The sequence below is a fragment of the Magallana gigas genome, chromosome 10 (assembly GCF_963853765.1).
Source record: "Magallana gigas chromosome 10, xbMagGiga1.1, whole genome shotgun sequence".
Taxonomy (NCBI): domain Eukaryota; kingdom Metazoa; phylum Mollusca; class Bivalvia; order Ostreida; family Ostreidae; genus Magallana; species Magallana gigas.
The window spans coordinates 28,375,639-28,399,806 of NC_088862.1; the positions used below are offsets into that span (position 1 = coordinate 28,375,639).

At 32.0% G+C, this 24,168-nt stretch overlaps 2 protein-coding genes across 3 annotated transcripts in view; both read left to right on the forward strand.

Moving 5' to 3' along the window:
• The window catches only part of LOC105348912 (integrin alpha-8), a 33,810-nt gene extending 10,087 nt beyond the window's left edge, over window positions 1–23,723 (forward strand). The window contains exons 5-22 of one of the 2 annotated variants that reach the window (XM_034454975.2): window positions 8,066–8,120; window positions 8,615–8,725; window positions 9,070–9,161; window positions 9,444–9,500; window positions 9,599–9,769; window positions 10,687–10,792; window positions 13,479–13,664; window positions 14,696–14,902; window positions 15,912–16,063; window positions 16,573–16,710; window positions 17,420–17,901; window positions 18,612–18,777; window positions 19,042–19,248; window positions 19,613–19,753; window positions 20,429–20,524; window positions 21,445–21,573; window positions 21,912–22,134; window positions 22,315–23,723. In XM_034454975.2, coding sequence (XP_034310866.2) covers window positions 8,066–8,120; window positions 8,615–8,725; window positions 9,070–9,161; window positions 9,444–9,500; window positions 9,599–9,769; window positions 10,687–10,792; window positions 13,479–13,664; window positions 14,696–14,902; window positions 15,912–16,063; window positions 16,573–16,710; window positions 17,420–17,901; window positions 18,612–18,777; window positions 19,042–19,248; window positions 19,613–19,753; window positions 20,429–20,524; window positions 21,445–21,573; window positions 21,912–22,109 — 2,694 coding nt within the window. In that variant the 3' untranslated portion in view covers window positions 22,110–22,134; window positions 22,315–23,723. Of the gene's footprint in view, window positions 1–8,065; window positions 8,121–8,614; window positions 8,726–9,069; window positions 9,162–9,443; window positions 9,501–9,598; window positions 9,770–10,686; window positions 10,793–13,478; window positions 13,665–14,695; window positions 14,903–15,911; window positions 16,064–16,572; window positions 16,711–17,419; window positions 17,902–18,611; window positions 18,778–19,041; window positions 19,249–19,612; window positions 19,754–20,428; window positions 20,525–21,444; window positions 21,574–21,911; window positions 22,136–22,314 lie in introns of those variants that run through there. The other variant, XM_034454973.2, reaches the window with a different exon arrangement.
• LOC105348911 (sulfotransferase 1C4) lies at window positions 1,480–7,109 on the forward strand. Its single transcript, XM_066073436.1, is given in 4 exon segments — window positions 1,480–2,327; window positions 3,610–3,861; window positions 3,864–3,935; window positions 6,256–7,109. Coding segments are annotated over 4 exon segments (549 nt in total). The 5' UTR covers window positions 1,480–2,212; the 3' UTR covers window positions 6,366–7,109.
• Window positions 23,724–24,168: the final 445 nt, after the last annotated feature.

Here is a 24,168-nt window from a genome sequence, read left to right on the forward strand (position 1 = left end):
TAAGTTTTAAGGCGGTAGACAATAATTCACAAAATTTAAAGGCTTTTGGTCTTTCACAAAATCTAGGCTCCATGTACCTTTGTTTAACACATGAAAGAGCATTACATTCTAATATTAAGTGCATTTCATCGGCTATTTAATTATCATTTCACAATGTACAGCATCTTTCATTCAGAGGAATGCCTAACCATTTACCACTTTCTACAGGAAGTCGGTGGTTCGACGGTCGAAATTTAACAAGTATTTTTCGAAGTTTTGGTGGTAGAATACTAAAATACTTTTCATATCCAAAAGTTAATCTGAAAGTTTTATATATACAAAAGTTCGTTTTTTATTTATTTTCCGTATCTAACGATGCTCAATTTCTGAAGGAAGATAGCTACGTTACCTTATTACAGTGTAAAATCTAGTTATGAAGTGACGCCTCAGTTGTGTCAGTATTAGGAAAGTATAACACTGGAAAAAGTCACTCAAATTAACAGTAAATTATTTGTTTCTGAAAGATATAATGATAAGTAAGTAAACTGTACATTTGTCAAATACGCGAAAAAATGTAGCTTTGGAATAAAAAATGAATAATATTATTTTAAAAAATTCAACTAAGAAAGTAACAACAAATTTCATGCGGTATTCGAACTCATGATATACGGATCAGAAGCCCGACACTTCACCCGCTTGACTTTGGAGAGAGTTACATATGCATGTTGCCGTTGATAAAATCATTTTGAAAAAACGGAATATCGTTTTGATCAGCCATTTTGTGATAATGTATTATTCAACCTTAAGGAGGCTGGGTGGTGAAATATTAAACTAACAGAGTTCCCTAAAATGTTAAGATATCAATTGATAAGATACAAACTATGAATTAGTAAAGAAAATATTCATATAATTTTCCTTTGAAAATGTTTATATTTTCCTGTATTTTGATAGGGAGCTCTTCTTTTGAAGGCGACCAATACAGTCTAAACATGGCCACGACCATCGAGCCTTCTTAAGGACGCGCACACTGCACATTTGATTATTTAATATATAGCCTTGTGTGTTTGATTAAGAAATAATCCTGACGTCAGCCGATCGAAATGCAATTAAAATGTGGTTTTGATACGCATAAGTGCGCGGAGTGAAGTATGGACTCACAAGGTCATGTTTTTGTTAAGAAAGCTCGATAGTTTTGGACATTTTTAGACATTTTTAGACTGTAATGGTCTCCTTCAGGAGAAAATATCTGACTTTATAAACATAAAGGAAAAGTAGTCAAATTTAAAAAGTTAGATGTATGGATTTTTTTTTACCAAATAATAGTTTACAGCTAAGCAAGCAAATCATATCTTAAAAGAAGATGGTGGATAAGGCGTGTAAAATGATGCTTAAAGTTTGTTAACTGTACAACCTTTTTAACCGACCTTGGCAACATTGTAGCTAGTCTTTTGTTTCCATTTTCTCGTTAACGTAAAATGAGACAGTAATATCTCGTATTTAAAGTATGCCGATGATAAAGTTTCTGTTCGAGTACTCTCAATACTTTGATGATTTTCCTGTTCGGCTGCTTGCTTCTACGGGTTTAGTGGCTGCTGTTATTGGCTGCTAGCTTCAGCCTGTTGTAGTATTCTCGGATGATGTCTTCTTCTAATAAATTATTATCGAAAAAATCTAATCGTAGTTGATCACCAATTCATTGGTAATAAAAAATCAAATAGGCTGGTAGTTTACTCCATATCACTTTTTCCACTCAGAGCATGCGCAATGTATTTTTTCCTCTTACAACCCCCGAAAAAGTTCACTCTGAATATTTGCAATGTTAGCTTGACGGCGTATTGTACATGTAAATAACGCACTGGCGCGTTGTCACTTTGTGCTAACTAGTGTGTTGTCTTTTCCCACTGGTGCGTTGTTTCTAACGTCGCGCTGCTAGTGCGTTGTCACTCTGCGCAAGCGCGTTGTCATTTCGCGCTGGTGAATAGTTCCTAACGTCGCGCTAGCGGGTTGTCACTTCACGTTATAGCACATTGTCACTTTGCGCTTGTGCGTTGTTCCTTACGCGCTGTCACACTTTTGCAAATAGCCCTATCGGGACACCATACGATACAGGTCGATCGAAAGTAGAACATAAAAAATAATTGAACAACTGCGTGGAAAGGCGTTGCGTTTTAATAAATCGAATATTGAAAATTCACAAGAATGGAAACAACCTGGACCCGTTATTTTCGACGAAATGGTCGTACCACCTCTTCCTCCATTAATACAAGATGCCAAGCAACGGTTTGAGGAGATACAGAACCTGCAATACCGGAAAGACGACATACTATTGGTCAATTATCCAAAGTCAGGTATGTGTATTTCATAGGTCATCTGTGGGCAATTGTCACAGTGAAGGGAAAGCTTATATGTATATGAGTTGAAGAGAGCAGTGTTAAATTCTAAATATTTACATTCTAAATGTCCGCAATTAAACTGCGAATTGATTTTGTATTGTGCTCTCCAATGAATTCAAATGACATAATGTTTGGGCGCTAGCGGAGTTTGCTAGCTGCAATAATGTAGCCCTCTCTCGATTTTTTTTCTCCGTTATGGTGCTGCAAGTAAGTGAGTGATTTACTCCGCAACGATTTCGGTTCAAATCGTATATAAATGACAATAACATTTGCATTTCATACCTGACCCTAAACATTGTAGTTGTGTGAGCGCATAAATTAAACCAAAAATATCAAGTATAGTACATATATCTGTTATTTTTCGTGTATGTCAACAACACAAGTTGAATTTAGCCGCCATGTTTTACTGACCTTGATCGGTTTTATTTTGGGACAGCCAATGAGAATTCAGGAGCGGCTATTGAACTGAATATAGAAATTCCCCTATTTTCAAAATAATTAACGCGGTAAATATGAATTTTCCTTTATGATGTTTTAGTGATAGAGGGAGGTAAGTACGCTTATCTACACTAACATTCACGTTTTCAAGCTCATCAAAGCTCCAAGCATAGATCCCATAAAATCACATTGATTAATATACGACTGGTTTGCTCAACCGGAATTAAAAAATAATTTTATCTAAAGGAAGTAAAATATAAAAACGATCTTTCCAGGCCGCAGTCAGCCGCATGAAAAAATTAATTTTGAACCATTACGGAGATCCTGTGGAATTGTAGCCCTCTCCAGTAAACATCAGAAATAAAAAAATTAAAGAGGGCTAAATTATTGCAGCTAGGGGTTTGCATAATTAAAAGAAATAAAAATAACATCAATATGTCAATATTCTAATATTTGATACTACAACTGTTATTATTTTTTTAAATATAAGTAATAAGGAATCATTCTTTAAATATAAGGTGGTGATAATTGCACTAGCGTGATCAATTCTAACATGAAATCACACGGGCTAGTTTGGATTTTGCCAAAATACTCAAAGGATAATTCTTAATTACTTAAAAAGAATGTGAGTCATTAAATATATATATATATATATATATATATATATATATATATATATATATATATATATATATATATATATATATATATATATATATATATATATCATTGTCTGCATGCACACGTATCCTCGAAGGAAATTATTGTGATATAAAACATCATTTTACAATTTGTAAAGGTACTCACTGGTTATGGGAAATATTACACATGATACTGAAGCAAAAGGCAGAATATTCAAAAGAACCAAAGGAATTTTTCTTCTTGGAAGCGATGCCAAACCTTAGCATGGTACAAGACATGGGGTCTCCAAGGACATTAAACACTCACTTCCCCTACCGATGGCCTCCGAAACAACACATTGAAAGTGGCGGGAAAATAATCCACGTGGTTAGAAACCCAAAAGATGTGGCTGTATCATTGTATCACCATTTAACAAATATGAGCGAATTTGGTGATCCGGGAGCTTTGAAGACTTCTTTGAAACAAAGTTCATGAATCCAAAAGGTAAGCTATGTACATATACACTACGTGTCTGGTATACTGGTATGAAAGCAAAATGGTTCATGTTCGATATGGTGAACCTAAAGTTCAGCTAGTCATTGATAAATGTTGAATTTTATCAAAAAGCTCGTCTTAAAGCAAATTAAATGACAACTTTCTTCAGCTTCTCTCTTTGTCTCAGCATTCTTGTTATCCATTTGGCATTTTGGTCAAATTTTATTTTTCTATTTTTATAGTTTGCAATGATTTAGAAACGCATTTCTAATGATCAACGAAAATCTTGGTGTCAGTCGTAGAGTTAGCAGCAGAATTCAAAGCTCACAATTCTATGTCATGTAAACAAGGATCGTGCCCTAATTTTGTTGACATTGGTTCAGTGAACTGGTAAACGTTCTTTTCCAAGCTAATTTCTCTCTTTTCTAATTCGTTTAAGCATAATTAAACAGTTCTTAGCGTTAATCACATTTTAGTTAGGAAACTGGACTTTTTACTTCAAGATGTATTCAAAGCGTAGACGAAAACATGATTATATATGCTTTGTTTACATGACAAAGTATTGTGAGCTCTCTATCTCGCTTTTATCACAACTGACATTTGTGGTTGACTACTAGTATTAGAAATGCTTTACTGAAGCATTGTTAACAATAAAAACAGAGAAAAAAAGGTTTTTGACCAAAATCGTGACCATGTTCCTTTATGAGGACTGGATGGTCGTGTTCATTTTTAGACTGTATTAATCTCCTTTCAAAGGAGAGCTTTGTATAAATATGTAGGAAAATATTCCAATTTTAAAGGGGAGATAATTATTATTTTCGTGTTTAAGGCTAAAAGATTTCTATCTAAAATTTAAAGTAGATCTTATAATCTCATATGGTCTTAAAGCAAAATACAAATTATGTTGAAATAGATAAAGGCATGGCATTGTGATAGATCGACCTCTGGGCTAGCCTTGCATTACTAAATTCAGCAGTTCAATTTCATTAGTCTATGTACTGATAAAATGTCTTACATTTTGCATTATCATATTATAAAAGACGTCTTTGAGAAAATAAAAAAATATATAATGCAAATATCATGATACGTTTAGAATTCCGAAAACTAATAGGTTATTTTTAGAAGTGCAAATTTTATCATACAATATACAATGTAAGAACAGGAAAACTGACGACCTCAAGAGATCTTTGGATAAAAATTTCCTCATAAGAAAAAACTTTTTAAATTAAAAAAAAGTCAAATCTTCTTAATGAATTTGGATTGTTTGTCATTCATTGATCGAAAATGACATTGCCAGGTATTATACATGTCAATGCTTTGATCATGGCATCATTTTTACAGTGAAAATAATGGGCGGATGGTTCAAGTATGAACAAGAATTTGAGCAAGCAGAAAAGAACGACACACTAGATGCCATTTTTACTGTTCAGTATGAAAGCTTGAAAAAGGTAATTGAAATTACAGTAAATGAATGAGATCCTACGATAAGTTTTGTCAAAGTACTCTTTATTAAATTTTGTATACAATATCGACTATGCTTAATTTTGATATGGGGGATATTTATGTTTGCATGGGGGGAGGGGGGGGGGGTCCCTCTCTAGATCAGCGCATGAATTTCAAACAAAATCAGAATAATAAAACCTTGCTTTATGATTGTTGTCAATAGTTTGCATACATGTATTACTTAATGGGACAAACATTTTCTAAAGACAACGCATTGAAAAACAGTAGTACTCATTGATTTTTAAGATTATTTTTCAATGTTTATGACTCTAGAATCCATTGCAAGAAACCAAACGTCTGGCCAAATTTTTTGAAATGGTGATCTAAGCGACGAAAATATAGAGAATATAGCTTATAAATGCAGCTTCAAGAAACTTAAGCTGGCGAGTCGGACCGTCAAAGACAATTCCCTTGTGGCGGACGAGGTGCTTGCTAGAAAAAATGGACCAACACATGTCTAGGAAAGGTACAGTCTTCTTTGGAATTATGTTAGTGTGAAGAAGTATATTTGTACCAAAAAAAATACTAATTATTTTTTATGTAAATTTCCAAGCATTCATGAGTTTAAAGATTCAATGGGTTTTTCTCTACTCTATTTTTTCACTTACTTTAAATTAAAAAAAGTAATTGGACACGAATAACAAGAGCAAATATATTAATTTTAGAACTGTATATTATTCTGATTTAAATTTGAAAATTATGTTTATCATTCACAGTAATTTCAGGAAACCACAGTTCAGACATATTACACAAAATTAATGATAATATAGCTAATATTTCTGGTTGCGTATTGCTTGAATATTTAAGAACTTTTTTTTTGTTTTAGGTGAAATCGGGGATTGGAAGAACCATTTTACTGTCGCTATGAATGAAAAATTTGATGCGATCTTCAAGGAAGAAATGAAAGACTCTAATATTCAAGTTCAATTTGAATGAGAACTTATAATGGAATTCGAACTGCCTATTACTTTGCATTAAAGGGACATGGTCACGAGTTAGTCAAAATCTTTTTTTCTGTTTTTATTAATTACAGTGCTTCAGGAAAGCAATTCTAATGATCAAATGAAATTTTGGAGTCAGTCGTTAAGTTATAAGCAAGATACAGAGCTTACAACTCCTTGCCATGTAAACAAGGCTCTGCCTTGTTTTTGTTTACATAGGTTTAATATACCAGTAACAAAAATTTTCAAGCTAGTTTGTCTCTATTCTTATCATTTTAAGCATAAATAAATAGTTCCTAACATTAAACACATTCATATTAAGTCTAAAAATTTGAATTTTCACTTCAGCATTCAAAATGAAAACAAATGCTTTGTTTACATAGCACAGAATTGCAATCTTTGTAACTCGCTCATAACTCAACGAATAACGCTCACATAAATTTTGGTTGCCTATTTAAAATGCATTACTGAAGCATTATAAATATTATAATCGGAAAAATAATTTTTGACCAAAAATCGTGACCATGCCCCTTTAACTTTTTGAAGAAAGACAGTTAATGACATGCATAACGTGAAACATATTGTTACCATTTATATACATGTATATGTAACTGAAAACCGTTAAATCTCTTTTGTTATTTGTATAGTTGTATTAGTTATATGTACGTATATCTTAAAATGAAATAATGTTTCATTGTTAAAAGGAGGGTCTAAAAAGAATACATTGTAAATAATATCATTGATAGTTCTTTGAACTTATCATTACTAAGTGACAGATTTACACATTGAGTGACAACATACCGTACATCCAAGTTTTTTCGCGTGTCATAAAATTTGCGAAAATGGGGGAAATCTGTTAAAATTTTAATGTGCGTCAGTCATTTTTTGCGAATTGAAAAGTTTCTAATAGAAAATGGTACAGGATATCATTTCTGCGTATCTAATCTTTGCGATTTAAAAGAGGTCGCGAAAAAAGCGAAAATTAGATTATCGCAAAAATTACCTGATGGTATAAACCGCCTTAATGAGACAGTGTTGGTGGAAGGATAAAACGTTCGCTCAACTATGACCTAAGGTCTACTGCTTATTCACAACTATGAAACCTGTGCACTCCGCTACAAAATGCAGTGCATTGTAACCACAAAGTGACCTGTACTGTAGCAACATATAATAAAATGATAACCCCTTATGATACATATTTGTGTTCAGAATCCTGCCTTCGGCCTTTGGCGATATTTATGCCCTGAGGAACAATAAGGCATATGTTGCCCTCGTATCCAGTCAACAACTGTATATTAATTTAAAATATGATACAAGCCGTATGTCATTTAATCATATTTAGAAAAAATAATGTTGGTTCTTTTATCCATATACATATGACGATTAAGCTTTCCCTAGAGAATACGATATTCAAATTGCCCCTCGGGGTCAGTGAATATTTTTTTTCCTCTTGGGTACTAGTACCTAAAACATCGTATTGGAATAAAACCCAGCTTGTATTTCTATGATATCAAAGATACTTAAGTATAACATAACCATGTGTAATTAAGGCATTAGAAGTACATGTACATTGCACAAGAAATTCAAAGAAAGTTTAATTCTAAGCGATTATACATTGACAAAATGTCATTCTTGTTTGAAGGCAAAACAAAAAAGAAAAAAAACATGTAATAAGATTCGAACTTTATTTTTCAGGTTCCTGTTTTTGACACCTTTTATGGCGGCCCTAACATCGGAAAAGCATCCACAGGTAATGTTTAGAACTATTTAAGGTACATCTTCTCTCGATTACTTCTGTACTGTACACTCAAATAAGAACGCTGGGTGGTCAACATATTAATCATCGGATCTACCTTAAATTTTATGATACGATTATTTTAGCAATAAACGATCATTTAGTACAGGAAAATATTCCACTTTGTTAAGCTTTAGAACTAGAATGCTTTCCGATATCTTTATGCAGTGGTCTTCTTCTAAAGGAGATAAATATAATCTAAAAATGGCGACGACCATCAAGCTCTCTTAATACTCAACATCCATCTTGTCTTAATCTGTACCTCTAAATAAAGATATTTATGTTAGTTATGATGGCTGATTTGTTAAGCGCTCAGTCTCCTTAAAACGATGACTACATTTTTTTAATGAAAGGACGATCAATTATTATGGATGGATGGTTGAATGAAAAATTGGATGGATGATAGATGTCAGTTTATACATGTATGTGGTTTTGTTTTTATTTCTTAGGGGGGATGATATCTATGAATGATGGTACCCTTCAAGGGGTAGAAGCACTTCCACTGGTAGTGGAAAAATCTGACGCCATCAAAGACACTTACTTGGCTGCTTCTTTACTGGGTAGGTAATGTTGCATGCTTATTGACTGATCAGTTTTGAAGAAAAACACCCTTCTTTGGAAAAAAAAGGATCAATGTCATTATAAAGTGCAGGGCGACTAAAATGCTAGGGGTCATTGGCAACCTGAATTATTACTATTTTATTAAAGGGGCGTGGTGCTCAAATGTGAAGCATTAACCATACCCTTGCTCAACCTTTCAAATTAAACTTAATTTTAGCTCCGGTTTTGAAAATTGTTTATTTTTTTTCTCATACGGCGTTTTTTTTTTTTTGGTGTAGTGAAATCGTATTTTTGAAGTACAGTTATTCTCAACCAACCTTTGATCACCACGTTTTAATTTTAGGATTCAGTGTTGCAACAGGAAAGATGTCTCAGCCTAGCTTCTTTGTGCTAGGAGCCCCGGGATTCAGCAATAAGAATGGAAACATTGGAGCTGTAAGTCCCAAAATAAAGATTGATCCTGACTCAGTAGAGTTCTTTTTACAATTTATTTAATTATGTTATAAATTTTGAACACTTTTACTGTAGACTTCCACAAAATGTGTAACAGTTGCATTAACGTTTGTTAAAATGTGTCCAAGATACAAAAAAAAATACCAAATATGTAAAAAAGATCAAAAAATCATTTGCATAATCTTTTATCTTTTTAGGTCTTAGTGGAAGTTTAATTGTTTTGATTTAGGTTTCATATTGATTCTCTGTTTTTTATTTTTTCAGTTTTCAGTGTTCGTATTTGGGGCACTATCACAAATCAAGCAAATTGAAGGGAAACAGGTCTACGTTTTTAACATTTTGGAATTCAAAATAAAAACAGACATGTAATGATGAGACAATAGGTTATTTACATACAATTTTTATGTGTTACATTACAGGTGGGAGGTGGATTTGGTCAAACAATTTGTCTTGTTGATGTTAATGGTGATGGAATTGATGAAATCCTGGTCGCGGCACCAAACTGGTTCTATGACGACATCTCAAGAAATCAAGTGATACATGATGTTGGAAAAGTTTATGTTTACTATGGAAATATTGATTCATCTAAGGTATGGAAGATCACACATATTTTAAAATATATATTTTTTCTGTAGTAAATTGTATCGTACGTCATAAATTATCTCATAAAAAATATAAAACGGTTTTGGATTTCCAAGCACTCGGAATAGAGGTAGGAACTCCTTTGACCATATATTTGATAAGTTTCATCAAAGATCTGCAGAATATGGTTATACATATGAAACTTAGATAGAATGAATATGAAAATAGCCTAAAAGGTGGTCCAATGTCATACATTTTAAAAATCATTTCGGTATCATGTCTTTCGCGTTTTTTTTCAATATTTACGTATATCCATTTGTTATATAGTATAAGTAAAAGATTTTATGAATATCATTATTTCTTTAGGTAAACGTTCACTGAGTTAAATGCAATTTCTCAATAACAATAATTAAACCCAAGTGTAATTGTGAAATGAATGTTAATTTTGCACGAGGTGTAGATATCAATATAAAAAAAATATATACTTTTCTAGATTTTTGTTTTGTTTTGAATGGACAAGTTCTATGTTTAAAGTTGAATTAAATGTGTTTGGTCAGCATGTTTTAATCATGTTATGATTGTTGTATGAATAATATCTAAAGTTACAATGTATATGTACTATACTAAATACTGTATTCAGGGAAATATTTGCTTCCGTTTTATTTCGTCTTCTTTCCCTCGTTGTCAGCTGATAAATACAAGACTGGGCAAAATCCAATGTCTGAAAATGTATCTCTTTAAATGCAACTTTTGTGCGAAACCGTTTGTAAGTGAAGAAGGGCGGAAAAAGGACTAAAACAATCTATTTAAATAGTATATAGATTGCCTATCGCCTAGAGTTTTATCTCTATGTTAACATTATTTAATCCTCAAAATATAATTTTAAGAATTAAAGACGTTAAATCAAAAGTTATTCTCTTCGTAGATAATTGATGAACCTCCACAAGAACTAAAAGGAACTCTCGTTTCATTTGCACGATTTGGAACGGCTATTGCTGGCATTGGGGACATTAACAAAGACGGATTTAATGGTGTGCTAGATATACTATTTCTTCAAATTTTACAGCAAATTACAGTGTACTGTCAAAGTTTACAATACTAGTAGCCTACTGGATTTCTCAATAGGAAATACGATTTGTTCTGCCAAGTAGGGTGCATGTTTCACATTTGGTCTGAACCTTTTGGTCATGAAGTCACTTACTAGGTGTGGCAATTATGTGATCTATATTCAGTAAATATCTGATTTTGCAGTGTTCGAGAATAATTATTTCAATTTTTTACAATATTATTTTCTTGGCTTGGATTATTAAACAGTCATAGTACTACACTCTTTAATTAGTGCTGTAATGAAAAATGACAATAACAAACTGCCAACCATCTAAAAAAAACCATACGAGGAAACGCCAATTCAAAGCAGAGCAACACGGACATTTAAAAAGATAGAGGTAGGATCAGATGCCTAGGAGGAGTAAGCATCCTCTGCTGACCGGTCACACCCAACGTGTGATCTTTGTCGTAGTCTGTCCCAAGTTATTGCTTCCATCAATTTTTATGATGTTTAAGAAAAATACACATACCTGTGAAAGAAATACAGTTGAAATTGATGAAAGGGAAAATATCCAAGAAATCTTCATTGAACAATTATCATTTTTCACTCATAAAAGTTCACAGGAACGAAAACAAATTTCTCACAGAGATTTATAATGGGAAATGTTTACATCTTTTCTCCATTCGAAAGTACTCGGGAAACCTTGCGCAATTTTTCAACGTTATCATCCGGGCTCATTAATGGCTGATGCAATGCAAAATCCCCGTAGACTTTCTATTTTTGGATGTGTATTAAAACCTGAAGCGGTAGAAGGGCGTTTCAAAACAGATAATCTGGACATTTTTCATATTAGTAAATAAACGTAGTTTGAACACAAAGGTATTTATGATTATTGCAATATCAAGCAAAAAGTGGTGGAAGCAAAATCTCGGGACAGAGTATAGGTGATTTATTATGATCTAACAATTAGTATGAAAAAAGTCAGTCAGCATGCGACCCAGTGCAAGATTGCATTTGCTGACAAGGTCGTTGTATCGACCATAGAACTTATGAAAAGATGACTTCAAACAAGACTGTTGGTAGTTCTGTTTAATGAACTTGTTTGCCAGTAGCTTGCCTCGCCTTAGAAACTGTTCATACGAGAGCATGCCCTTGCGTATCGAAATAACTGAGAGACAAAAACCATATGCAGGTGGTAAAGGTATATTGCTACATAAGTAAGGAAAGTTGACTATAGAAAAATTGAAGTCATTACTTTTATCATAAAGTTTTGTTGTTAGGTTAACATCAATGTCCATTTCCAGTTAATTATCCAAATATGAAACAGATGACGCAGACTCTATGGTATCTTTTATTTCATATATATATTACCGGATATTTCGAGACGACGTAAGTATGGAAATAACACTTGTTAATTGATAATACGTTCGTTGATATGTTGAGTTGAAGGCCTCACTAAGTGATTTATTATTTCACGTACAAGTTTTTGAATAAATTCTGTTTCATAAGAATACAAAAATAGGTCTGCTAACAATGGGGCACAAATGGTACCTATTGGAATTCCAACAGATTGTTGGAAGACTTGATTCCAAAAACTACATAGATGTTGTCCATCGGAAATTGAAGCATCATTTTAATGTCAACTACAGAAAAATTGTGTGTGCAGTCAGAAAAATTTAAACAAAATTATTTTTAAGATTTCCAATAACAAGGTTAGCATTTTTACGAATTTCAATTTTATTGAAGAAACAACCGTCAATGATATCAAAAAGCCTAGATTTTATTTTGTCATGGGTAATGGTTGTATAAAGCGTTGAAAAATTGTATGTTTGTTATTGATTTAGGTAAGATTTTTTGACCTAAAAGGTTTTAATAATTCTTTTTTTAGTATCCATGACTGATTCACACCACTTCTGTAGTATATTGTTGTACAGTACTCTTGAAGTTTCTCCTTCACTACTGTAAGAATTTTAGTAAAGAAAGAGGTTTGGTAGAACATTTACTGGAACCTTCTATATATCTCCTTTTGTAAGAACTTTTGTGAAGCTTTGGAATCCACATAAATTCTTACTTCCTCCTTGGAAAGATGCTATGGGTGTAAGTAGGACTGTCATATGTAGAATTGAAACCTAGTTCTTTAAAAATGCAATTGATATAATGTGCCTAACAAATAAAGACAATGTTCTTACCTGTCTTATCAGCAGAAAACAGTATATACCGATCATGCAGTTCTTTTCTCATTTATGCTTTATTGAAAACAGAAGGTTAGATGATTATCCTTTGGCCTCTCAGTCGTTTAATATGAGATTTTAAAATACATCTGATTTAAGTTTTACCAGATGCTCTAGAATCTAGGATATTTTCTTTTCTAAAGGCTATGAATAGAATAGAACAATAGAAGAGAGTGTCCAATAGGTTTTCTTCGTGTAATAAATTGGTTGAATACACCTCATTAACCACATTACCTAGATTCAGACATAATGTTCAACTAATCCATGTACTATATTTGGCAGAACAAGTTGTATATACATATTCTGCAATACAGCAAGCTTTGGTATTCAGTAATTCTCTGCAAAAAAAATAGATTTTTTTTTTATGAATATTGGTTTGTATTGGTATATTCGCATTTTACGATACATATTTACATTTTTAAAATTGTTTTATAATAGATGTTGCAATTGGTGCGCCCTTTGAAAACAACGAAGGAGCCGTTTACATATTCAATGGCAAACAAACGAGAATGGAGTCCATGTACTCACAGAAAATCCTAGGTTCTCAGTTAGAATATGGTCTTCAAGGATTCGGTTTCTATATTTCGAGGACAGCAAAAGATTTGGATGACAACACATTCAGTGGTATTTATCTGTTTCAGCATTTATACGTTATATGTTCATTCAACGAATAACCCTCAGGCATACCTGCTGTAAATACCTAGATACTCTTTATTTGCGTGATTTTTTAATGTTCGCGATTGTCTTTATAGGTGGAATGGGATTATGGATTAGTCAATTGTTACCTGACTGTAAATGTATATAATTCTAGGTTCTTGTATTTTCTTTTTAGCCTTTTGTTTTTTCTTCACCGTTATAAATTTTTCTCAATGTTTTATTAGGACTTCCTTTCTTGTTTACATTTCAATGTTCATGTTCATTTGCCGAACAATAAAACGATGATGCATCCGGTTGGTTAAATAAATTTATTTTGTACAGTTACATGTATATGAAAGTCTGTTGCTTCGCTGTGTTTAGAGAAATTCAATGAAGGTTTCTACAGCAAGGTCTAGTTTTTGCCGCATCCTTCGCTCATATTATAACTTTTTAATACAAATGTAGTCAAAAGCAACGACTAAATATTTGCATTTTACAAGTTCGGACCAATCGCCTGAATGGAATATATTAGCCTGTCTGGGATATCACAAGTGGGTCGGGATAAAAATTTGAAGTGCAAAATCTGGAAAAATTCTATCTTGGTAAAAATATGGTAAATCTGCGTTTGAATAAATTAAATGTAACAAATTTTGGTAAACAACTTACTCTCTAATCCCACTAACACTGAGATTGATTCCTCAGTATATCTAAAAGTTCTTGGGGATCAATCTTACAAACGAAAGGCTTACAGAAAGAAAACTTGCTAAGCAAAAGTTAACGTTGTTTTATTTGATATACATTTTGGTGGATTTATACAATAAAATAACTGAATCAAATTGTTTTCCATGGCCATTCAAATGTATTTACCACAAGGGGTATTATATCTTACACGGGCTAATACATCCAATTTGGCCGATGGGTCCCAACCTTGTTAATTATTTGTGATTGTTGATATTATTCAGTCTCAATATATGCATCTTCAGTACTGTTCATTTAAAATGAGTTGTTTAACATTCCAGATTTCGCTGTTGGTGCATACAGATCCGACAAAGCACTGATTCTAAGGACTAGGAATATCGTCGACATCCATTGTGAAATAACTTCATCCCCGAGCCCGATCCCATTAAATGCCAGTGGAATGCCATGTAGTGATGGACGAAATTCCAATCCTTGCTTCACTGTTTCTTTTTGTTTCAATTTTACAGGGGAGGGAATTAATAATACAGGTAACATTTTAATATTCATTTTTAAATGACAATTTGAGTAACAGTACTTGGTCTAATTAATTATTAAAAAATATGGTTCCTTCCTGTGTAAGATAATTTGTAAAACATCCATTTGTTTTGTGGTTCAGTTTGCCGTTTGTAATTATTTATTCAAGATTATTGATTTTAAGACATCTAACTTCAGTGAGAAAAACACACACAACTATGCTTTTTCATACATGATTTGTTTCGATCTGTTTTCATTTTTGGATAATTGAAGGTTGGGACAATTCAAAACCAAGTTTTATCAAGAAAGGCTTAAGTAATTATTTAAAAATATAAATATGTATCATCTTTATTATGCCCCCCTTCGAAGAGGGGAGGGCATATTGCTTTGCTGCTGTCTGTCTATCTGTCGGTCACTCGGTCGGTCCACCAACAGTTTTCGTTCATTTTCTTTGCACAGAATAAACATATTGAAATGAAATTTGGCATACAGGTTTATCATGATAATATCTAGATCAAGTTGGATATTGGGTACAATCGAGCAATTTTCGAAAGAGTTATGGCCATTGGACTTAGAAAAATTCGAGTTTTTTGCAGTTTCTGCTCATTTTCTTCGCAGAGGATGAACATATTGAAATGAAATTTGGTAAACAAGTTTATCATGATAATATCTAGATCAAGTTCGATATTGGGTCCAATCGAGCAATTTTCGACAGAGTTATGGCCCTTGGACTTAGAAAAATTTGAGTTATTTGCAGTTTCTGCCCATTTTCGTCGCAAAGGGTGCACATATTAATATGGAATTTTGTATGCAGGTTTATCTAATTAATATTTAGGTCAAGTTCGATTTTGGATATGATAGAGCAATTTCCGACAGAGTTATGGCCCTTGGACTTAGGAAAATTCCAAATATTTGCATTTTACGTTCATTTTCTTTGTGGATGTTTCCAAGGGAGGGGGCATAAGTGTTTCACAAACATTTCTTGTTCATTTATGTTTTACTGGGCTTTATCTTTATTCAAAGATATTGATTTTACGATAACACTTGATGCCAACGAAACAAAACAGCGAGTAGAGGTTGTCGGGACTGAAGGATCACGGGATATGATAGAGGTCAAAGAATTCATCATCTTCCCAAACACTAATCACTGCTACATAGCGGAACTCCGAGTCCCGGTTTGTATATTTCATATTTACAAGTAACTTATGTGACTTGACTGTCAATATAACTATATTTATTTAGATAAGCATAAAATTATTAATTTTCTGTTGATAATAAACATAAACTTCAGTAAACCAACGATAAAGTATAACAGAAAAAAAGAATGTCATATGAATTAGTCTGGACATTGAGATTGTACTGCTATAACATATAGTGTAAATGCAATTTAAGTGCATTTCTAGTTCTGTAGGAATAACTTGAATAGCTGCGATCGATAAATATCGTTGAGTCGTCCTTTTGTTGATTTTTATGATTAAAAATTCATTATTTTTTAAACTAAGTTTGGTGAAATATTAAAGGCACGAGAAAAGAATTTATTTAAACATATAATACATCATAAAAATTTACAAGCATTCAAATTTAACTTTTAAAACTGAAAACTGAATTCATTTAATATAAAAAAAAAAAAACCCATATAATTATATATTATCCCGAAAAAGTAAAATCTTAATCTCTATAACAGGTAATCGATAGAAACTTCTTCCAAACAATGGAGATACCCATTGTCTTATTGGTTGATTACAAAATAAGCAACATGTCGGAGCCAGGGAAAGTCCGGGCCATTCTCAACAGAGAAACAGTTCCTACATTTTCTGGAGAGGTATTTAATAACTTTTATTTCCTTGTTTTATTTGATTTTATCCAATCATCAATACAGAAATAAAGACAATACCGTATTATATATACGTATAATCGGTAATTTTCGCGATTATCTAATTTTCGCTTTTTTCGCGATGTCTTTTAAATCGCAAATTTTTTAATACGCAGAAATTTTATTCTGTATTATATTCCATAAGAAACAAGTTAAATCGCAAAAATAACTGGCGCAAATTAAAAATGCTACACATTTTCCCCATTTTCGCTTTGTTTTTGACACGCCAAAAAACCGGATATACGGTACCTCCAGAGACCCCAAAAATATGTGTTATAAACAATACTTCCAAAAAGACCCTGAAATATATTTTATATATGATATGTTAAGGTAGTCTTGTGTCATGTTGTAACTTTTGAATTTACTGGGTGGGTGTAAATGCACAATTTACAACATGACAGTAAATTCAAAAATAACAACACTTGGGTCAGATAAATGTAGCCTTTTTAACATTCTTTCATATCCATGGAGTTCATATGTTTTACTGAGAAAAAAATTTGTAACAAAGCAAATTTCACTGCTAATTTCAATCATTGAATTTGCTGGAATACGAAAGGAAAAGGCTTTAACTGTATATCAAGTAGCTAAAAATTGACAAGTTAATTACTTTGTTGTTCTATAAATATCTTTATGTCATCTTGTTTGACGTTTTGAACAGGTTCGTTTTGACACAGGCTGCAAAGCAGAAGATGGAACTTGTCTCTCAAACCTGAATCTTAATGTAACGGTCGACAGGCCTAGAATACTTGTTGGAAATGATACTTTTCTGCGAATGAAGACTTCCTTACGAAATCTCGGCGAGCCTTCGTTCAACACTTCACTAATTATACACTACCCCGATGAGATAATAGTTAACACCTTAAAGTATGGGCCAACTTCAGAACGAATGATTTGCAAGGAATCAGGTTTAAATACTAGATTCTGCGAAGTCTTGAATCCATTTTACCAGCGCATGGTAGGAGAAGTGGATATTATTTTTGAAGTGTCCAAGGACGCGTTCGAAAAGGGATCCGGGTTCGTATCGAAGTCGAGCATTGATATAAATGTGACCGCTACGACACGAAATGACACATACCCTGTGGATAATACAGTGATAAAAAAGGTGGACGTCGCTGTATATTCTCGTGTTACACTGCAAGTGTGAGTAAACATAGGTTCTAAAGTGTAAACGTCATTATTTAATATACTTGTAAAACTTCATTATTTAATATAGTTGCTGCTTTTTTAAACTATGCAGAACACCACAGAATTCTAAATGAATATAGACTAATTCAGAAAAAAAATCTGTGGTGGATATATATATATATATATATATATATATATATATATATATATATATATATATATATATATATATATATATATATATATATTGCTCTTGATGTATCGATTCTGTTCAAATTTAATGTCATTTAAATAATAAGTTGCCATGAAATGACTTAAAAGTTTACTGTGGTTAAGTTTGACTCTATGTGCGAGAAGAGTGTGTTACATATATTAATTTTCTTGGAAAGGCAAAAAAGGAGTTACTTCTTCTATAGTTCACATACTTTTTTAAATTTTTTCATGTGGGAAGCCTCCTTCTAATGCTTATTGGTTTTGATAATTGGCATGTTATAGTACCATGTATTTCATTACTTTGCTATTGTTAAACATTGTTTCACAAAAGGGTATTTTTATTGTGTTTACGTATTTGTCATTATTTTCATATCTTTGCACAATGATTATTTTTCAGTTATGTAATTTGCAGAATGAAGGCATCTTATATTATGTCTTATGAAAATAAGCAAACCTTAACAAGTTACATTTATGCTTAAAGTTTTTAAATACTGAAATGAATTCAACTGTAGAACTACGTCCAGCGAACAAATCACCGCTTCCAACAAGAGTATTCAGTTCTCGAATACATACGGTTTCATCAATGAAGGTCCATGTGGAATAGAGACAGCAAATCTTCTCCTCTACATACCGGTCAGGTCTAAAGACAAAGTTTTCTTAAAACAAGAAGATCTAAAGGTAATTTACTGAAACGTTCATATCATCGCCGGGTTGTCTGATTTTCTTTACACACAATTACAAATGATGTTCAATTAGGATTTGAAAGTGATTTTCATAATTTTGAATTACGTAACGGATATAAAAAAAAATGGAAACTTACCAGTCAGTTGAAATATCTTTATCAGATTAGTGAATAAGTTTCAAAATTAATGCGATTTTTTTTTTTTGCTTTTTCGAAAAGTTAGTTCAAACAGCAACTCTTTCAGTAATGTTTTGTTGAAGGTATCGAGCAAAATCAAAACGGATTCGTGTAAACTGACTTACTATCCCAGTGCCGAGTTGAAGTCTACAACACCGAATCCACTTCCGGGTAGCACTACTTTGAAGTACAACGATTCCGACACAAATGTGATTCTAGTGGATGGACAGAACAGTGAAAATTCTTACTTTCAACCGCAACGTGATGATACTGGAAGCTTACAGTATATTGTAAGTGATGTGTCGGCTATTGTAAAACATTGAATAAAAAACCGTAAGAAAGGGCGGGATGGGGAAGCATTTTGAGACTGGGAAGAAGGGCTAAAGAATTTATTAAGATATTGCAATTATTGAAAATTAAAGCTCAATTATATGAATTTTCTTTTCATATAATAGTGTACGGCTAAAAAATACAATTATTCAAAAATTAAAGATATTTTTGGTTATTTGTTAACCATGTGTCCTTATTTTTGAAAAATTTATTACAAACTTCTTTATTTTTTTTTATATTTTCTTTCGTTGGGGGTGGCTTGTTTCTCTATCATGATTTTTGTTTTTAGTTTTTTTTACCATTTGTTTAATAATCTAATTTCAGTTTTGTGATGATGGAACCGATTTATATAAGTGTGCAACAGTAGAGTGTTCTGTTAACATGGTCAAGCCCACGGACATCGATAGCAGAGCATTTGTTCTCTCTTTTGACATGTTAATTAATGACTTACCTAAATTAGAGAAGGTAAGTTATTAAGACAGCTTATTCCCTCCAAAAAATCTTACCAAAAACTAATAAAAGTTTTTAACTTCTAGCTAAATAGCTAGATATATATGTCAGACATACTTTCAGACAAACGGGTAATTTGTTTTGCACTTTCATTTTGAGTGTTTCATTTTTGTGCTCCATGTGCATTATGGGTGTTTTTTAAAGTTTGTATTCTAATTATAATGCATGTTAATGCAGATTCTAAGATAAATAAACAGCATTTGTTGTTTAAAACATTCTTATTTGTGAACTCTAAAATCAGAATTTTTTAAATGTTATGTAAATTCAAAGCAATATGAACCGTAATAATTTTATTTTATATTTAAACGTGCTGCATTATCAATAGCCGTTTGAAACTGCAGCCTTACCCCCTCCCGAAATGAAATGAAAACAAATCGTTAAAATGTAATATCAATAATAGAGATTTCTGTACGTTAGAATATTTAACAAACCATATTTAACACTAATATTAATGTGCCTAACTATGAGCATTTAAATTGCCTTTTTCACGAAAAAAATTTACAGAAGTTTGTAAACAATTATTTTGCTGGTAGTATCAGTGAATGATTAAATTCTATGATAAAAAGTTCCGAACATGAAAATTGCAACACATATTGATTCAATGTTTAATCAATTATATATTCTTTACAGGGAAAATCTATTTTGACCTTCGTAACACGTGGTCAGGTTTTGCCTTCTCAGAGGTCCCAAGTCCCCCTCGTTTTGAAGAGCAATGTGTTACAAGAGGTAATCCCTCCTTTTTTTAGTTTTTGGTTAAATTTACAAGCACATAAAATCTCTGAAGATGTATTGGTAAATTCATAAATTGTGTTATATACTGTAGATTTATTATTTTACGCGAGTACTTAATTCCGCGATCATACTGTTTTGTATAAAAACGAGAGGATATAAATTCGCGAATATGGAACATTTATCCCAGTCCCTTATAGATTTCAATATAAAATAAAAGCGAGATTTATAATCCTACGAAAGGTGCTTCTCGCCACTTTACACGGACATAAGTTCATCGCATTTCATTGGGAATGTGCAGTATTTGACGTTTTTGTTTTATACAATCTAAATGCATTGTACATTGAATTTTTTAGATCACAAATTCAAGTACATGTATAAGGTAATATTTATTTGTTAGTATAATGTAAAAAAAAATATCAAAAAACTCAATTGAGCCTTGGCGAGGGGATAGAAAATACACAACTCGTTGGATAAAAAGCATATACCATCGCAAATTACGAGACATTCTTTTTATCACATGTTTAATCAAGTCTTTTGTTAAAATTCAATCTTTTCTGTAGAAAAACATAACCATGTGCCGTACAACACATTAACGACAAGACATCAACATCTTTACGCATAGAAAAACTTTCTTGAATAATAACTAACAAAAATTACATTTTTCGAACATATTTTCATCCATTCATGAGAAAAAAATCAAACAAAATAAAATACTTCACATGTACGTGTACAGCTTCACAAACTTCAACTGATATTTTTTAAAAACTTTTTTGGTTTTTTTATGTCAATTAATCGCCTAAACCTATGTCATGTTTAAGTATGACGTCACTTTGAGTAAGAATATGCAGCGGAAAACAACTTATAAGCCATAAAGAGTTTTTCATTAGAAATTAAACTGAGATTAATTTTTTCAGGCGTATGTATCCATTCTGCTCCCCGATTCTTTCACACAAGATGTGGAAGAAGTAGATTTGATGATAATTATTCTAGGATCCGTTGGGGGATTGCTATTGTTCTTGTTGTTGGGAGTTATTCTCTGGAAGGTAAGATTTTACAGAAGATAACGGTCTGGCAAAAATGTATCAAAGGAATTCCATTACAATATATCTAATCAAATTCATATTATTTATCATTTCTTTAAACAATAAAAATGTTTGAAATTAGCGTGGAACTTCTATTTTTCGTTATAAATCATAAAAATTAATGCATTTTATAATGCATATCAGTGACTGAATAAAGTCGTGCAATTGGTAACTATATACAAAATTATTACTAAGATCCTGTGTATCGTAACATTCTACCATTATACTTTCGAAAATATCTGTAAGGAATATAGGAAAACAGTGAAGCGAATATAATGGTTCATATTTTTTTCCAACAGTGTGGCTTCTTTAAGCGAGAGAAGAGAAAACAAGTTGAAGATTTTAAAAGGAAGAGTAGATACAGCATGAGAAAAAGCCGAATGGCGTCGGTTCGTAGTGGTAAAACCGGTACCGGGTCGGTTCGTTCCCGAGTACCTGAGGAGGAAAGACTCACCAAAAAATTTGATGAAATGGATGACGAACAATTTACAACATGATATTTCAAATAGTAATAAATGATATGTAAGTTTTTCGAGGATTCCTATGTTAAGTCATATATCAACAATGACTGGTTTAATAACACTTTTAACAAACCATTGAAGAGATGTAAAAGAAACCAAAGACTCGATGTTCCTTTATTGGTGATGTAAATTTGTAACCAAAAGCTTTGTTTAATTAACATCGATATTCATATGCATATAGGAATCAACTAAACGAGAACAACATTGTTACCTTACCGTCATCAATTGACAACTTCCTGGATGAACAATTACCTGCGCGTTGACATCAACATAGTTCAGATGCTACAGAACAGTTTTCATGCTAGTTTCTGTTGCCATATGAAATGTTGCTTCGGAAGCCTGTAGATTGAACTTTCTCTGCTCTCAGTTACATGTCGTTCTAGTACCTTCATTCCATTTTTATGTGCTATGAAAATTAGAGGAGAAAATATTTTGAAAATACATTTATGTTGTTGCAATGCCATATTGCAGATTGATATCTGTATATTGTTTTGAAAATGTTATGTTATACTTTTGTCAACCTCGCTGCATAATCCGAAATCGGGTAGAAGTTCTGTTCAAAATGCATGTGTATGTTGCAGTATCACGTGACGGATATTTTCCCATTTTTATCCCACATACACCATTATATGTTTTGATTGCCTCAATTTGAACTTTAAATGAACTTTCTTCAGACACTTGCACGAAGTGTCATTTAGTATAACCAGCCTAATAGTCATATCCGTATCAGCTTTCTGTCACATTATACACTATATATTATTGTAATGAAAATAATTTCTTACATTTTAATTATAAAGCTTTAAATAAAAAAAATATCTATTTGATAAAATTTGAATTTTGTCAAAAATCTTCCCTAGCTTCATGTATAAGAGATTTGTTAAAGGGGCGTAATCGCGATGCTTTAGTAATGAATTTCTAATCATCAACCAGAATTTGAGTGTTAATGCTTGAGCTAAAAGCAAGATACAGAGCTCACAATTCTTTGGTATGTATTAGGGTTTGTACCATGTTTTTGTTTCCATTTGTTTAATTATTAGTCAAAATTCTTTTTAAGCCAATTTTGATATTTGCTGATTTGTTTTTAATATGATAACAGCTTCTTGCGCATTCATTTTAGGTCAAGACTGTAAAAAATGTAAATAAAAATATTATCTCAGATTTGATCACATAAAAAGGCATAATGAGCCCTCGCTTATAACTTGACGTCGGACACCAAAAATTTTGAGTGACTATTAGAAGTTCCTTATTTGAGCATTGTACACACTCAATATGAAAAACAGATTATAAATTATGTTATTTTGCCTTTTTATACAATGACAATAACTTAATTAAAATACATGTATTTATATGTAATTCTTTTATTTCACAATTAAGTTTTTTTTTTAAATTACCTGAATTTGAAACAAAGAAGCAATAGGTTGTAAAAATCAAATATGTAAAATTACAAATGAGTAGATTGTTTTGTGTAAATTTTGTACTCCGTTAAACAAATTTTCTTTGTTTATTAACATGTAAAAGATTGCATGATATTTTTCATAAAATTGATTGTACATTTAAATAAAAATGCTGTCAACTTAGACAAATGGTGTTTCCATCTGTTTTATAAATGATTATATTTTTGCGCACAATAATTAGTAGTTGAAAGAAAACGTGTGGGTATTATTTCTCATAACTTCCATTTTCTTTGAGAATAAAAGGTTTAACAGTTTATTATCCTTTAAACAAAATCACTTTGCTCGTGAGTAGACGTGAATAATCCACCTGTGTAGTTTTTGAAGACCAGGTCTTCCAAAAATCGAAAGGAATTCCCATTGGCAGAAATTGTGCTTCCCTATTGGCTGGCTTATTTTTATATCCATATGAAGCAGAATTAATTCAATTATATTCAATCCTTATGCGAGAGCGTACTTTACATACAAATAATTCCTTAAACAAGACATGCTACTTACAAACAAGTTGTTTGACCAAGAAAATCAAAAACTTCGATTTAAATCATCTTAATGTAAGCTCTATGAACAATATAATGCCGTTGTCT